Genomic DNA, 17,522 nt, shown 5'->3' with positions numbered 1-17,522 from the left:
TGATTGAAAGGCAGTGCTGCAAATTTGGCTTCATGCAGCTACAACAGATATCCAATATTTGTGATCCTTTTGTGGTTGGGCTGGTTCAGTGCTAACTGAAAGGTTGCCAAGCACCATGAACAAAACACGTAAATATTAGAGTACTGACTTGGCATCGTTGACATTTTACTTATGGCATTAAACCTCCTACATCTGCCTTGGAGAAGATACTGGCGAGTGTAAAAAGTATATCAAATTTATTGTACTTGTTTCTGTGAACCATATTCTGTTTTAGTACCTAGCAAGTGGATCCACCATAACGTCGTGATAGATTGGCTTGCTTCATTCTTTCGAATGTTGCTGCTGCCACACGAGTGCAGCCAGATGAAATGCACGTAGCACTCATTTTCAGTTTTATTGTTTTCAAGAATTTTTATTGGCCACTTTCTATGGTTTTAGAGGTATTTTTCATCTTTTACCAACTGTCTGCACTCTCACAACTCCTACAAATCATGCCATAAGATACAAAGCCTTGTTGTTTGTTTATTAACTGCACACAGATGAGAAATGTTCTTGTATCGGCTAATATAGTGCCTAACTCGAACCACACATCCTGCACGTTTTCTGCACACTCGACACTCGTGAATATATAATTGGACCTGGTCAATTGTGGTGTTTTTACCTAAAGTTGTGTGCTACATGTGTTCTTGGTTCTGTCTTGTGGTTCGTATGCATGCACATAGTAGCAAGCAATTTAAATGAGCTGAAAACATTGGCTCGGGGTCTTTCGGCAGTAGCAGTTGTGTTTCCCAAATAAGAAAAAGGTAAACATTGAACTGCTAGGCAATCGGAAAGAGGCAACTGACATCGCCAGACGTATATAAGAGAGACTGCAGAAGACACTTTTCTCAGTTGTGAATCACATTCCCTCAGGAAATCTGAACAGCTGGGAAACACGAAGAAACGACCTGAAACCATGGACAAGTCATAATTTGTAAATAAAGAGACCTGCACATTGTACATACCATGTGCTGCGTTTCAGTGAACTGTTCTCCAATACTAAGCTTCACTTACATGGTCAGGTATGGCGTTGTGTTCTGCCTTTTTTTTTTTATGAGCATCATCATCATACTTAGCTTTATTGCTAAGCAACATCAAATTTTGCTGTTTTATGAGGTGATAATGTCAATAAGGCGAGGTATGACACATTTACATGAAGTTAAATATGAAATTATGTTTCCCAACCATCATGCTTGCTAAGTGACGTCCTCTTACGTGGAGGAAGCATGCGATAAGTTTTCCATACCTTCAGAATTAAATCGGTACTTTTTTTTACCTGTAATGGTTAAACCTGTTTACATCATTTTGGTCAGAAGCTGAAGTTGGTTGACGGCAACCCTCAGCTACTGAGAAAAGTAGTTTCCAGTTAATCTTAGTTGAGATAAAACACTGCTCATTCCCCCCATCCACCTTTTCTAAAAATAAGAATACAACGGCATCGTGCTCTATAACTTGGGCTGGAATAATGTAACAGTTACATTCACCATGCTTTTTCAGTGGTCCGAGCAGCCTAAATTATCGCCAGTATAATGCAGGCAGAGTGGTGGCTTACGTTATACCAGGTATAATGCAGGCAGAGTGGTGGCTTACGTTATACCAGGCAATGTTTTTGGCTAAGCCCAAGAGCATGCATATCGGCCTTCTGGTTGCACAAATTGATCCATTTCTGGTGCGTAACAGCACTGAATGCTGCTGTTGCTGAAAAGTATAGAATGAGCTTGTAAGTTCAGCTAAGTACAGTGCAGTATTCTAAGATAGCTGTATTCATAACTTTAAATTATGATCTATGCAGCGAGGTGGTAGTCATACTTTCAAGTGGCATTTTTTGTCATTGGAGGTTATAGCTCCCTAGGCTGCCAAATAATAGTAAATCATATCAACAACACCATATAGCAGTTCTATGCATCATAACTGTGCAATGAAAGTTGCTGTTGCAGGTCGAGAGGCCCATGAAGAATGGAGCACTGTCCTTGACAGCCGTGTGGCTATTGGGTTATGTTGGATCTGTGTGCTCCACAGCTCTCCCCTCAAGTGCATATAGGACACGGGAGATGCATCAAAAAACAAAAGCATGGTGCGTGCTTTCCTATTTAACTTGCATTATAAATTGTGACATTGTGCATCATTAATAAAGGGAAAATGAGACATCCACCCAATCGTAGCAACTGCTACAAAAGAAACCCATATGGGTTCCTTGAAAGGAAACTTCCTTTCTTTCCTTTCGAGGAACCCGTATGGGTTTCTCTTGTAGCAAGTGCTACGATTGGGTAGATGTCTCATTTTCCCTTTATTAATTAATTTCCTCCACCTTGCGGGTTTCCGCAGAACTATTACGTCATTGTGCATCATTCTTTGCAACGCAGTGAGTTTATAGCACATAGGCTTCCACTGCATAGTACATAGTTGCATAGAAACCACTGGCTCTGTTTACACAATTGTGTTCAAGAGTAACATGCCATAGCTCCCCCCCCCCCTTTTTTTTAACGCACAAGTGTAACTGCCCGGCTCCTCAAATCGGCGGTGTCTGAGGCCGCGAAGCAAGCGAACGAGGAAGGCGCCTGGAGGTGAAGGAAATCACGCGCCGGGAAAACTAAGAAGGAGCGCGAGTGCGTAAAGCCCCTTATTGGCCTCTAGCTCCACCACTTGAAAAGCTGGCGCCGCCGTCGGCGTGACGTGCTATTAGGGATCACGTGGGCGTAGCGGCCGCGTCGTCTGCTTCGGGAGCGCCGAAGCGAGCTGAAAACGAGAGTTTAAATTCCTTCGTACGTTGCGGTCCTCATTTAGTGGCGAGGTTTTCCCGCTTCGAGTGTCTCCTTTACAACGCTTGAAAGCACTACAATAGGTAGTGGCTGCCTTTGAAGGCACGCAACATGGTAGGCTACTGCTCGGTGCCGCAGTGGCGGACGTACGCAACGGAGCCCGGTGTCAGCCTTATTCGCACGTAGCCGCAGGACAAGAAGCTGCATGAAGCTTGGCTCGCGAAACATAAAACCGGCAAACAGTCATCGGCTATAACTCGGGTATGCAGCAAGCACAGACGCGAGGAAGATTTCTGCTACGGCGCCGGGTCTGCGATGTTCGGAAAACGCGCACTGAGACGCTCGCCCGAGTCCGCTGCCCGACGAATGTCATGACGGTTTGGTCTATAAACTTGTCGATGCTATAGATACTGGCAAGCTCACTGGAGTGGAAAGGGAGCGGTACGAAGCACATTAAGAAAAAAATGGCTGTGGCTTAGCTAAGGTTAAGCCCAGGATGCGAAGCATACTAGCCTTTATTTTAGTTGTTGAACCACTGTTTAGCCTGGTGAACTGCTGTTGCTTGGCTATATTTGGTTCGGCTAGACGAAGAAACAACTCATGCGTTACTCTGCTTCGCCTTCAAGAGTAGAACGCGACAGCGTTCCCGTCGACCCGCCAAGGGGTGTAAGACAATGGGCTACGGCGCAGCGACTACGCGCCCCGCATTGGACGCGGTGAGCGTCGAGCAACGCAGCGTTCGGCGCGGCAACGAAATGTGCGCCTGAGCAAGCGACGCACGCCTGAGCCTTAGAAACAGCTCGTTTCTAAGGCAACACCGCATTCACTAGAGGCGCTTTTGTACCGCTTTGAAGCATCGTACTCGTGGCTCAGTGGTAGCGTCTCCGTCTCACACTCCGGAGACCCTGGTTCGACTCCCACCCAGCCCATCTTGCAATAGTTGAGCCAAAGCCACCTAGAAAATCAGTCTCTGTAACACGCCGCAACCTTCGCTTCTCATTCCAACGAGCAGCTCTGTCTCAATGAGGCATCTCACCTCGTGAGTGTCTAGCAGAGGCAAGCGCAGCTGCTTATATACCGCCGCGAGCGACGGCGCGAGTTGGAGCCCCGTTTCTCCTCTGTCGTGACGTCATGGTGTCACGTGGTATTGAAGGCGACACCGCCGCGCCTGAGGAGCTGGGTTGAGCTCTCGTAATATGCTTCGCATAAAAGCATGGCATATGGTGTTAAATATGGAGCTGTTTCCTGCGGCTACTTCGAGTTCCCCAAACCACTTCGAATCGCAGCACAGCTAATTGAGGAATGCAGAAGCAGGAAAGCACATTCCAGAGGAGCACCAGACAAGTGCAAACAAGTTTGCGGCCCCCAGGTCGTGCGCCGCCGGGATTAGAAGGGGGCCTCGGAAGATGGTGGCAATGATGAGAAAAGCATTGAGCTTGCTTGGGAGGTGATACAGGAACCACGGGAGCGTGAGCGTCGTGTACGTTTGCGAGAGCGTCGTGAACTTAGGAGTGAGCGTAAGCGTGAAGAACGCGAGAATGAACGGAAGCATGAGCTTCAAGAACTTACTCTTAGGTGTGAGCGTCACGAACGTGAGAATGAACGCAAACGGGAGTATCAGGAACATAAGCTTGAGCGTGAGCAAAAGTATGAGAGAGAGAAGGCAGCACTGATCAAAGAGATACAGCATTGTGATCAGTTATTGGCACAGAGACAACGGCTGTCTGAGAATTCTGTAAGTAGTACAGAGCGAAAGAATGAGGAAGCATCTAGCAGATTTTCGCCAGAAGCCGACGAAAAAAGTAGTGCCTGTGAGATTGGCTGCAGATTCATAAGTGAAGGGAAAAGGCTAGCTGCTAACGATGCCTTAGTGGCAACAGAGGCCGTTAAAGGCCGCAAGGAGAGCGACGAGGTGCTGTGCCAACAGATGACTGTAGAGACAGCTAAGCCAGCTGCGAACAAATTGGCACAGTTACCGAGCGTGTGCGTCGCTGGTAATGTTAGCGAGGTTGCTAGCGAAGAAAAGGGTACTGTTGGCGCGACAGAGGCGAGCACCCATGTAGAGCCAGATCTGCGTGCAGAAGTGAAGTGTGAACTGAGCGATGCAGTTGAGAGTAGTTCTCGGGATGGCGAGCTCCGTAGTCCACAAGAGAACAACTGCATTGTTCAGGGATTGGTGCGGCTCTCCGCCAGTCTAGATAGCCTAGATAGGGATGGTTCAGTTATTAATCATTCGGACTGTGCGCGTGAGACAGCTATCGATACCGACGGGCTGTGTGCCGATGCACAGCGTGAGCTGGGCAATGTAGCAGAGGGCAGTTCGCAAGAGTGCGAGTTGTCTAACTCGAGTAAAGCCTGCTGCATTGTGCCAGAGTCAGTTGAGCTGTCCGCCAGTCGAGGCAGAGAGAGTGTTGATTTAAATGTAAATCACTCAGACTGTGCGGGTAAGAGACCGATCCGGGCCGACGAAATGTGTACCGGCCAGCACGAGGCACGAGAGGGCGACGTGAAAGCGAGTGCAAAGAGAAAGCGCCGTAAAAAGAAGCGCGGTAGAGACCGAAAGACGGTAACAAATGTAGCACCGCCAAAGATGGCGAGAAACCCAAAAGGGCAAGGCGCGAGGAAAAAGGTGCGGTCGTCAAGGACGATGTTGACGCATCCAGAACGTTCGAGCCACCGGTCGAAAGGGGACCGCGAAGCATGTTCTGCACGGACGCGGACAAAGGGCACGAGGCAGTTAAACTCCTCGTCGTTCCGTAGTTCTTTTCACAGCTCAGCGTGCAGTTCGAAGAAACGCAAGGTGGCAGGACGAGACCAGGTGGGGAGTAGCGACGCGGTCAATCGAGCTTGTGTTGAAAGCGGGGCGCGGGGACGCAAATTGGCAGGAGACCGTAACGTCTTGGGGGAGCTGATAGTGAATCAGCCCTTTTGTTGTCTCTCGGCAGCCAGAGTAGCTTTGAGACCACGCCCACCTCGAGTCAGGCTGAAAGTATGAGTCAGTCGTAAGCAATCGGGAACGCGAAGCCAAGAGAGCTTCCGTAGAAATGAAACGTGTTATTTTGTTTTATTTTTGAGCATCGGAAAGTTTTCGCGATTTGAGACTGGGATTTCTTTCAACGCGTAAGGTATGAGCTTTGTTTATGTTTTGGTTTGAGAAAGCTCCGAGATTTGAAAGATGCGTTTTATGTAGACCTGTAGTCTCGCGAGATGTTCATTAATAAGTATATAGGCTTTCTTTTTTTTGTGTGTGTACGTGAGTAACCTGAAGGTCAAGGTTATCGTCGAAAGGCCTATGGTAAAGCGCGTGTGTTATTTAACCTTCTTTCTTTTTAAGTTTTGAATTTTCTAAGGTTAAGCGCGTAGATTTTCAGTGAGTGCATGAGTTGCACTGAGAGGCGTTCTTAGTTCCATTAGCGCGTGTCCTGTGTGGACGGAAGGAAGCAGATTTATGACTGGGTTGCTCGAGTGTTGAGGGCAGCCGTATTCTGACTTCTATTATAAGTACGCGTGGAACGAGTTATTAAAAGACGCATTATTTTAAGGGTTCTGCGGAGTGTGTAGGTCCCGCAAGTTTAATTGTTCGTTTATGTCACGTGTCCTGTAGGACTTTCAGGGAAGAAACGTGAGTAAGCGTAAATGAAGAGTTTGCCTACAACGCAAGTACGCGTTCTGTTTAGTGACCACAAGGCTAGTGCGCTTGTGATTACGTACCTGTGAGGTTGACCAGATTGTTCAGTGGCACCATTACGTGCGATAAGTACGCCACTGCGATAGATTGGAAACATGCTGTTCGTGTAGTTAGGCCGCTTAAGTTATGTTCGGCTGTTTTCATTTGTTGTTTGCATCGTCAACGACCCTTTTGTTTTGCAACAACAATAGTACTCTGGTCTTGTCGGCAATCAAGGAGAAATGGATAGCTGTTTGGAAGGGTGGTTGGAACTGTTTTGTCAAAATTGGGGAAATAAAAGATCAGGGTTCATTTTGACTCAGTAATAGTCTGGCGAGTCAGGGGTGAAGAGCCTGCGTTTACGCGTGGTGCAGCGCTGTGTTATTTTGTTTGTTTGACTTATGTTCTCCAGGGCCTAGGATCCCGAAGTTCGTCAAACGAGGCTCGACACCAATACCCTGCAGGTTCTTTCAGCGTTCCTCATGGCCAGCGAATTGAGTTCACCGGCCATTCAGAACAACCGGGGCGAGGACGAGCTGTTAGATATGGAGCTGTTTCCTGCGGCTACTTCGAGTTCCCCAAACCACTTCGAATCGCAGCACAGCTAATTGAGGAATGCAGAAGCAGGAAAGCACATTCCAGAGGAGCACCAGACAAGTGCAAACAAGTTTGCGGCCCCCAGGTCGTGCGCCGCCGGGATTAGAAGGGGGCCTCGGACAATGGAGCTCAATCGTCCCCCTTCGCCTTTGAAGAAGGCATTTGCCACCACTGCGGAGCCGTACCACCGGGAGCAGGTGGGCCCTTGTACAATGGAGCATGAGCGCCCCCTCTCCTCCTCCACCTTAGAAGTGGATTGCCAGTCAGCGAGGCAAGACCGCAGGGGGATCAAGTGATCAAGAGAGGAGGACCAGGCGCCGACTCTCTTCGCCGGGTATGACACCATCGCACGGGCGCCTACCATTGGCTGAAAGTGGCGTCATCGGAGCGGACTCTCCCATTGGTCGAACATGACGTGACTTCCAGTGCTCGAAGGGTTTATAAGAAGCCTTCCGAGAGAGACCAGAGCATTCCCTGATTCCCTGATTCACCTCTCTCGAACTTCTTGCCGCGGGCCGCAGCGTCCGAGTTGCTGCCGGCCCGTAATGACTGTACGACTGGTACTTGACGTCTCACCTCCTTGTACATAATGTAGAATAAATCCTCCCAAGTTTTGGTTTTCATCCCGGAGTCCGTCCCCCAACCCCTACAATGGTCATGTTTGTGTTATGAATTAATGCACTGGATTACAAAAAAGAAGCAGCGGATATGGCACGCTGAGAACAGCGATAAACATACAGTGCGACGCAACTCGAGAAATAATGTTGAAACGTCCAAGAATTTAGAAGAAAAAACTGGCTGTGGCTTAGCTAAGGTTAAGCCCAGGATGCGAAGCATACCAGCCTTTGTTTTAACGCGACAGCGTTAAGGAGCTCGTGTCGCAGAAAAGCCGGTGTTGTCGGCGTCGGCTCAGGCGTGCGGCGCTTGCTCAGGCGCACATTTCGTTGTCGCGCCGAACGCTGCGTTGCTCGACGCTCACCGCGTCCGATGCGGGGGGCGCGTAGTCGCTGCGCCGTAGCAAAGCCACCTAGAAACAGTCTCTGTAGCATGCCGCAACCTTCGCTTCTCATTCCAACGAGCAGCTCTTTCTCCAGGAGGCATCTCACCTCGTGAGTGTCTAGCAGAGGCAAGCGCAGCTGCTTATATACCGCCGCGAGCGACGGCGCGAGTTGGAGCCCCGTTTCTCCTCTGTCGTGACGTCACGGTGTCACGTGGTATTGAAGGCGACACCGCCGCGCCTGAGGAGCTGGGTTGAGCTCTCGTAATATGCTTCGCATAAAAAAAGATTGAATCGTCGCGACGGTACATCATAGTCTCTACAATGAAGTTATTTTTGAACAGCCATGATAGCTCCCACGCAACAATGGTTGCTTGTACACTGTCAAATGCTCATATTCTGCGGCCTAAAGCTCATGGCACGGTGCGAGAACGCGCGCGCGGGGAAAGCGAAACAGTGCGCGGACAAGCATGCAGACGCGCAGTCGGTCGCTGCGAATCTGCGCGATCGCTGCATTGAGGCTTCTTTATATTACGCTCCATTTAGTTATACAAACACTATAAGAACATGTTTCACATAGTTTGCTCTCAGCGTTTACCTGCCTTTCATGCAAGAAGCCGGTTCGGGAGACTCCATCGCGGCGACCGCGCGCAGTGGCGTTCACTGTACGTTTTCGGTAAAGAGATAGCGTCTGTAAACGATTGTGTGCTTTCAGTTTGCCCAAGATTATTATTTAGACAGTAAACAACTTCTCTCGTTTCAAAAGTACTTACAGAAATGTCCGGGAGAGCTCTCGTGTGGTGTTTTCAGTGAGTGCTGACAGCAAAACCTATGAGGAGCTCGCCGCGTGATCCCTCATACTACGCCAGCGAGGCGCTTCCGATAGATGGCGACTCCGTAACTCCTCGCCGCCAATAGCACACGACGCTATATAGCAGCTCTACAGCAATAGGCGTGCCAGTTGCATGGCTGTCGGAGTACTAGAGGTTCGTTATCCTTTTAAGACAAGTTTGTTGCCACTAATATACTATCGCATGCCGACAATCGGGTACTCTTTGTGCGGGGCCTTTCCACGGCGAGTGCAGCGAGGTGGTGGCAAGGGGTCCGCGCAATGTGCCCGACACGTGCACTGTCTCGACGGTGATGTGTGTCGAAATTGAATAATCTTGAGCAATGGCAATAGTTTCAGCCGTTGACGCACTATGTGGTAATCCTCAGTGCTAGGGCTTGAAAGCTCTGAACTGTACGCAAATAGGTTTTGTAGGTGTTGGATATAACAGGTAGGCTGTACCGGAGTAACCCAACAAACACCCTGTACAGCTATAACATGGATTGGGTGGACAACCCCGTCTTTCCTGCAAGGAACCTGAACAGATGACATATAGTAATCGGTCACTTTTTCATGTGGTTCACGTGAGGAGTCCAGGACAAGTCTCTGTCAATCACAACACCCAATAACCTGTGGCTTCTCCTGTACAATATCACTTATTGTCTGTTGATTGATATGGCATATGCAGACATTGGCTTCCAGGTATAGGCCACCACTGTGCACTTTTCCCACGTCACCTCCATACCTTGTTTAGGGAGGTAGCATGATGTCGATGAGGCCACCTTCTGAAGCAGAGCGCAAAGCTGAAGCCGTGTCACCTCCAACGTCCAGACACAAATGTCGTCAACATAGATAGCAAGTTGAACGGTGCTCGACAGGTCCTCGAGTAGTCCAATAAGGGCTAGACTAAAAAGCGTTGGGCTTAGTACTCCAACCTGAGGGACTCCACGGCTGCTGTAATACTGGAGTGTTGGGCCATCCCCAGTGAGCACATAGAACGATCACATCTGTAGGTAGCTACAAACCCAGAGATATGTCTTGCCACCAAGTCCTATTGCGTCTAACACTTTATGGATGGCTCCATGGGTAACATTATCGTAAGCCCCTTTAATGTCTAGAAATGCTTAAACTTCCAGTATGGTCCACTAAAGTGTGCTTTCCAGACAACCTGTGGCCATTTCTTTCTCCACTTGCTTTTTCTACATAAACTGCAAAGCAAGAGTCTTCCAGTGGTAATGTCAATGAAAACCGCCTGCTATTTACCTGATCTTGAAGTTTTGCATAGGAGTAGTTGCCTAAATTAGTTCTGTGGAACTGCGCAAGCTGCATGAAGTATGAAATGGGAAGTTCGTATCACCTATCAGATGGATGCAAATTGTCCTCTTCATCAGCGACAGTTGTGTTGCACATTCACACCATATTCTAGAAGCCTTTTATTTTGTTGATGGGGGAAATGTGCTGTAGCTGTTGCACATAGAATGGTATTGCTACTTGGGCTTGTATGTGTCAAGTGTGTTGATTGAGCAGTTTCTTTCACTAGCTCAGAATTTTAAGATCAACCAAGCAGCTGCTTTCTGTAAGCCAAAAATGCTTTCACATTAGCTCCACTAGGGATGTGCTAAGAATTGCAACTAGCATCCCATTCTTCCCACCAGCAGTTATGTTGCGACATTTATAAGGCCATAATCAAACACTTATTGCTTGTTAATGCATTTTCCATTAAATGCAAACATCAAGAAAAAAAAAGAAAGCAATGATTTGCTGCAAACCCTGCAGCGAAGTGCCACAATAAATATTGCATCGTAGAGGAGCAGCATTAGAAGCGTATTTCTTTCTTCTTTCTTTTCTACCTAGAATATGTCCAGAAGTTTGTGCATCTGTGAGTGGTTTCAAGACAAACTAAACACACATTTATGAAAGACAAGCCTCTTTATGGATCAGAAAAAGAGCTCTTGACATGTATGGTCTTTAACTATGTACAATTGGAGGAGAGATTCATACAGCAACTCTCCTTTCGGTTTTGGCTTCTTGGTTTTTACCAGCTTCATGGCGGGCACCTCTAGATAAAGCATGTTGGCAGGTACCAATTCATCCTGTCTTTACAGCAATATGGCATTGACAAAACCTAACATCAAACTTTTCTTTTCCAACGGCACAGTTGCTCCAAGCAATAGAGCTGGGAGTCCTTCAAAAAAAAAAAAAGTTAACAATGAAACAGCAGAACACGATGGGCATGGCCAGAGCCATGCAGACATTATTGTGCATGCTATGTACACAACCGCACGAATAAAAAAAAGGTGCCACAGATGCATAATGTCTGCTACACACTTGTGAAACTTGTGGACAAACAGAATCCATTGCGCAACATGAAACTTGCCTTCCAGCCACAAATCTGCAATGAGTGCACAGGGCCTAACTAATCTAGCAAGCCTTTGAACTGTGTTCTGACCTAAAGGATCACTCTGTCTGGAGGTAACTGCCTTTTGCTTCCACCAAATTCTTTCGCTGTGTTTCTGCATTTACATGCGAGTGCACCGTTGACAATTCTTGCTTTCAGGCCATTTTCAGATACTTCTGCTATAGGGGGCAGGCTTCTGAGTCACAGTCAGGTGGAAAAGTAAAACATTCTTCTTCGTGCACTGATGCACTTATCTTTGAGAAACTTCATTCCTGTGCTGTTCGTGTTGCAGCTGCCATACGTTTGCACGACAGCCATGAGAAAGTGACGAGGGGAAAAGACAGCGTCATGCAGAGCACCCCTTTTGTGGCGAGCTATCATTGGATGAAGGTGCCCGGAAAAGTCCTCCACAAGGTTTTTCGCTTGGCAATGGGCTCTCGCACGCTAGGCCAAGGGCTTTTGCTTCCTGGAGAGGAAGGTACTTCCAGGCAAACCCTTTAGTATGGAAGACAGCAGCAATTGAATGCTGCTGCAGCTGTTGCCTTGGAAAGACAACGCGATGTACATCCTTGTCAAGCACTTGGTTTGGCCCTCATGGTTCCTCAGAGTGTGGCTGCTCTTCTGAAGTGTTCTGGTTTTCTGAAGCCTGGCTCTTGTCGGCTGCCCCACCACCGTCGTCATCGTGAGACTCCTCGGACTCGTTCTCTTCGTGCACGGGTAGCGAAGTAGCCTCAGAGGCTCGGCTTCTATCTGGCCGCTCCATGCCTGAAAAGAGAACCGTAAAACTCATCTTATGGAATCAAATTTAATTTTATCAGCAGCACTCTTACAGGAGATTGGGAATAAAGTTCGATAAACAGCTTGAAAGGAGCTGACCATGCCAAACATATGTGATAACAGCGGCTAAAACTAGTGTTCAAACTGATTCTACCTGGGCGTAGTACAACTTGTACAAAAGCCCTTACATACACACACGTCTGCACTCAGCACTACTTATACCATATAGCAACAATGATAATGTCTTCACTCTAGAGCACACATGTATCAGTGCTTTTAGTGAAATCTTTATGATGTCGAAGTTCTGCTCAGTACACTTAGCCACAATACACTGTGTGCCATCAAGCTCTAGCCACCTCTTTACTCATCGACTTGGTCTGCTCCTAACTTCCTATTAAAGAACCCCGCCACCCACATAAGTGTCCCCTTTCAGTTTTAAGCAACAGCCATAATGATATAGGCACCCACTCGGTGTTGTCTGGACACACCTGTAAAAGAAGAGGCAAATGTATACCAGCTCACGCACTAAGGTAAATATTTGCGCTGCTACTGCGCTTGATGCTTCAAGTTAATGGTGCTTCCTCGTTAACATTGCTGAATTTTTGAAGAAAACATTTTCACGAAGTTTAAGTGCCCAAGCGCTGCTCTGCTTCAGGTGGTCACAGCAATGTGAGTGATGACAGAGAGATCATAACTTGGGAAATGTTTCAATTAACAGCAGTTTTCCCCCTTTCCTGCAACACACACACATAGAAGGTGAACTGTTCTGCATCAAAACCAGAGGTGTATTTCTGTCGCACAACAATTCTGGGCCGTCCAGCGGGCAAAGGAAGCCGCCAAGGGCCAACCTCTTGGCCGAAACCTAGGCGGGGTCCAGGCCCACTCCACCAAATAGCAGGGCACCGAATAAAATTATTTGGATGAATGAACAACAATTCTCCTCGTTCTTCACTGTACTTCCTTTTTCTAACAGATTCTGTCACATACCTTTCTGTAAGGACATTGTACTTTCATCTCATTTCATTTATTTACCCTAAAGGCCCAGAATCGGGCATGGGGGGGGGGGGGCAATAACAATTATGCAATAACACAAGATCGAGCTACAACACTATTACAATAATGCAACAAATACATGATGGTGATCAAAGGTAGTAAGGCGCACAAGCAGGATAACATGGTTGTTTCGAAAGTATCGGCTGGTATGACAGGTTTGCTCATTAAGGTAGGCTAGTAAAGCCAATTGTAAAGAATTCCTTAATGTTGTCAATAAATGGCGGAAGGGCGTTCTACTCATTTATTTTTTAATCTGTGCAAAAGGTGGGTATACCTTGAGTTCATGGTCAATATAAGTGAAGATGTGGGCTGCTGGATGAATGAATTTGTGTGAAAAGGCACTGTCATGGTAATAAACACTGTGAAAAAGGATAATCATTAATATTTTCTGCGTATTTTGAGAGGTAAAGTGCCAAGTGTTCTTTCTATGGATCACACAGTGTGATAACGAGAATATGAAGACAAGATTAATCTAGCGGCTTTGAATTTATTCGAGCGTGTCAGTAAGGTAAGCTTGATGTGAATGCCATATGCTAGAAGCATTCTCTAGTGATGGTTTAATTAACAAATTAAATGCCTGAAATTTGGTGTCTGAATTGGCAAAGTGTATGAGACGTCGTAGAATGCCAAGATTTTTAAAAGCTGCACTAATGATTATTTTACATGATCATTTCATTTTAGATTGTAATTGAACAGGACTCCTAAGCATTTCATCGACGAAACTGTTCCCACTGCAGAATTGTTAACAAGGTACTTGTTAAGCAATAAATTGAGACTGGGACCAAATTTGATGTATTTAGCTTTCTCAAAGTTAATTTTCATCTGTCATTTGCTGCATCATTCTAAAAAAGTCGTTAAGTCAGATTGCAGGGTTAAAGTGTCATTCCAGTTGCCTATTCATATATTACACAGTCATCTGCAAAAAGATGTATGGAAGACTGCATGTCAGTTGATGTGTTGTTTATGTGGGTTAAAAATAACAGCAGTCCGAAAACTGACCCTTGTGGGACTCCCAACCTGACAAGTGTGTGGCAAGATATGCAGAGATTGATTGTAACACCCTGACATCTGTCAGTTAGAAAGCACTTAATCCACATAAATGTTTTGTCATCTAGCTGTAGGCTACTTAGTTTTGTTAGCAGACATTGGTGAGGGACACGATCTAATGCTTTAGAAAAGTGAATAAAAATTGCATAGATAAAGAATGACCCATTGATGGAGTCATGTAAATCGGTTACTAGCTCAAACAACTGCACATTACAGGATTGGTTATTCTGAGAGCCGCGTTGGTTTTCAAAAAGTAATTAACTATATTCAATGTCAGACATTATGTGACTTTATATGATATGTTCAAGTAGTTCGCAGCAAATAGATGTAAGAGAAATGGGACAATAATTGTTAATGAAGTGTTTGTCTCCTGCAAGTAATTACAGTGCAATCTTTCAGTCATCTGGAAGAAACCCGGTGACTGTTGAAAGATTAGTGATAAAATGCAAGATGAATTATCTGATGTTAGCTTCAAAAGCTTTCTGTGGAAGCCTCTCTAATGCATGGGCTACGCCCGTTTCTGTTATCGAGATAGCTGGAAACTTGCACGTAACTGCTTGCACTTGAAGCATCGTAGATTGTTGCAGCAGCTCATCTGAGAAAAATTAAGCAAAATGCTGATTAAAATTTTCAAGGTTTCTCCAGTAGATCACCATTTTCACTTTTGAGTTGTACACTGAATAGCTTTTCTTTCAGGTTTATTACCCGCCAAAATTTTCCAGGATCGGTAATTATCAGATTGGGCAAAGTACAGATTAAGTTTTGTTTTTAGCTTCGTTGATTGAGGTCACTGTAAACTTTGACAGCCTTTAGTAGTTTTTCAGTCTATGTCGGTATTTGATGTCGAAGCTTTTCTAAGTGCCCGTTTCTTCTTTTTAAGAGTTCTCTTCCCATCACGTTTGAACCAAAGATCATCTGTTTGGACAGAAGAGGTAATTTTAGTACGGAGCAATCTCCCACTTTTTAAGATTGTCTGTATATAAAGACCAGTTCTGGATAACTGATCAGCTTGCAGAATTGTGTAGGGATTCGGCCCTAAAAGCTGTGAACATATGATGCATTTGGGCAATATCTATGCGAGCACAGTATTGTTTTCATTTCTTTTGTTTTCTTTGGATGTGGTGCCTCCATAGTGCAGTGAACAGTTCTGTGGTCACTTATTTCTTCAAGAACAAGAGCACTTCTGTATTCAGGATGATTAGTGAATATTAGATCTAGAACATTTTTGCCTTGTGAAGGGTTTTTTACGAATTGGGAAAGGTTATGAATGTGTATAGTATGCAGTCAATGAGGGTATTCTCGGCCATTATTGTTACCTGTAACAGAAGGTGTCAACCAGTCTATTGCTGGATAATTAAAATCACCGGCCAAAACAAGTGTGGCATTTGGGAACCTATTTGTGATCTGCCCAACAGCATCATTGAAGAGGTCCACAAAATTGGGCTGGCTATCAGGAGGTCGGTAGCATGAACCAATAACACAAGTGCACATGACAATGACGTGAACCAATCCAAATCATTTCAAGCAGTGAGTTAATAGGTATAAAAGATGGCTGAAATTACTTTTTGACATCAATTATTATGCCTCTTCCCCACGACACTTTTCGCTCTCTGCGAAAAACAACAAATGATTTTGGCAACGATGGTTAATTACCAGCAATATGCTCGATGAGCCACGTTTCTGTACCGATGAAGTTATCTTAAAACCACTGATACACGCATGTGATGCTGATATCAAATTTCTCAAGTAAGCTTCGGAAGTTTGCCAGGAGCAATGAAACTTTACGTGCAGTTGGTTTGTAATAAACCATGGTGTCTCGTCATTCATGTAAGGGTTGACTTTTTTTTTAGTCACTAGAATGACAGAATTAGACAATGAGTCATATGGATAGGTGCCATCATGCATGTGCGGTGTTTTAAAAAGGAGCGTAGAACACTTGTTCTCCTTGCGGTTTCCCTTGGCAAAGTCTTGAAGGTTTTTACATGCCAGCTGAACCTTGGACGAGGCGCTTTCTTCCAGCCATACTATAGGTGAGGTCAGATTTTTTATTTTGAGAGCGTTGTGCAGTGCTTCTGTTTCCGATTCGTAGTTGAGGAACTTAATGACAATGGGGCAATTGAAACCAGACCAGGGTTGGTCAATGCTATGGGCATGTTCTATGTCTCTGAGAATTAGTTTAAGGTGAGCTGAAAAGAAGTCTTTGATGATGCTCTCCGTTTTTTCATAGTTTTCATTTTCAGTATAAGGAGGGCCCTTGACAAGCAGGTTGTTTCTTCCCATTCTGTTATTCATGTAATCTACAACATCACCGAGTCCATTAATTGCCCTGGCTATACTCGACTTGACTTCTTTTACCGAGTCACTCATGCCTTCACAGTTGGTTTCGATTTGAGCTATACCACCCAACATGCGCTCAATGGCTGTTACCCTAGTTTCAATGCCAATTTTCTTTAGTATTTCTATAGTTTCAGTGTGGCATTCATTGACAATGACACTATCCTGTGTATGCAGAATTCTTGACAGGAAAGCAGATGACATATGCAGTGCATTGAAGAAATGAATCTCGACACGGAATGATGACGTTTTTGTGAGAGAAAAGTGCGTCCTGTTTACAACTAAACACCCTAAACAGATATTGCAATTCTATAAGTTGTATGTATCTATTGGCTGTCTAAAGCAGCCAGATAGGATGCATCTGCTTACATGTTATGTAAAACAGCTACGTTGCTTACATCACTTCTGCAAAAGGTGTAGAATACATTAATTTTGTCCTACAGCTACAGTTCAGAGTATTGTACTAGATCTTTCCACTCTATAGTTTCATATTTTTTCTTTGATTTTGCAATTATCAGCAATTTTTGCTAAAAATGTGAAAACCTATAAATGTACTCCAAAATATTGGTAGATTTCTAGCTTTCTCTCTTCGGTACCCCACGCTTAAGCAGCAACGATTCAGTGGCCTCCAGGGAAAACGACATGTGTTCACACTAGTGTTACAAAGAAAAGCCTCCCTCTAACACTGCCCTGGCTGGTGAGCCTACATTGAAACTCGTGCAGCTAGGTTTTAAGCTACACCCCTGTTACGCGCACACTTTCAAAGTGTGTTCTAACCAAAAACACTTGAAATCTACAAGCACCACTGGCTCCCTTCCGTGAGCTTGTGCAAGAGGGCTAATTGCAAGAGAAAAATTCAATTCCGATCAGGCTCGATCACAATAATCAATTTCTGGGGTATTAAGTGCCAAAACCACCATATGATTATGAGGCACACCGTAGTGAGGGATTCCGGATTAATTTTGACCAACTGGGGATCTTTAATGCGCCTCCCCCACTAAATGCACAGGACCACAGGCATTTTT

At 45.5% G+C, this 17,522-nt stretch overlaps 1 protein-coding gene across 7 annotated transcripts in view; it reads right to left on the bottom strand.

Annotated features, from left to right (window-relative positions):
• Positions 1 to 10,798: 10,798 nt before the first annotated feature.
• The window catches only part of LOC135915024 (5'-AMP-activated protein kinase subunit gamma-1-like), a 411,044-nt gene continuing 404,320 nt past the window's right edge, over positions 10,799 to 17,522 (bottom strand). For all 7 annotated transcript variants that reach the window (XM_065447981.2, XM_065447978.2, XM_065447979.2 and 4 more), the window contains one exon: positions 10,799 to 12,051. In XM_065447981.2, the coding sequence (XP_065304053.1) occupies positions 11,879 to 12,051 (173 nt within the window). In that variant the 3' untranslated portion in view covers positions 10,799 to 11,878. The remainder of the gene's footprint in view (positions 12,052 to 17,522) is intronic.

Source organism: Dermacentor albipictus, chromosome 1 (genome assembly GCF_038994185.2).
Source record: "Dermacentor albipictus isolate Rhodes 1998 colony chromosome 1, USDA_Dalb.pri_finalv2, whole genome shotgun sequence".
Taxonomy (NCBI): Eukaryota; Metazoa; Arthropoda; class Arachnida; order Ixodida; family Ixodidae; genus Dermacentor; species Dermacentor albipictus.
Note: the sequence above shows the minus strand (reverse complement) of the source record. Positions and strands in the feature narration are given on the sequence as shown.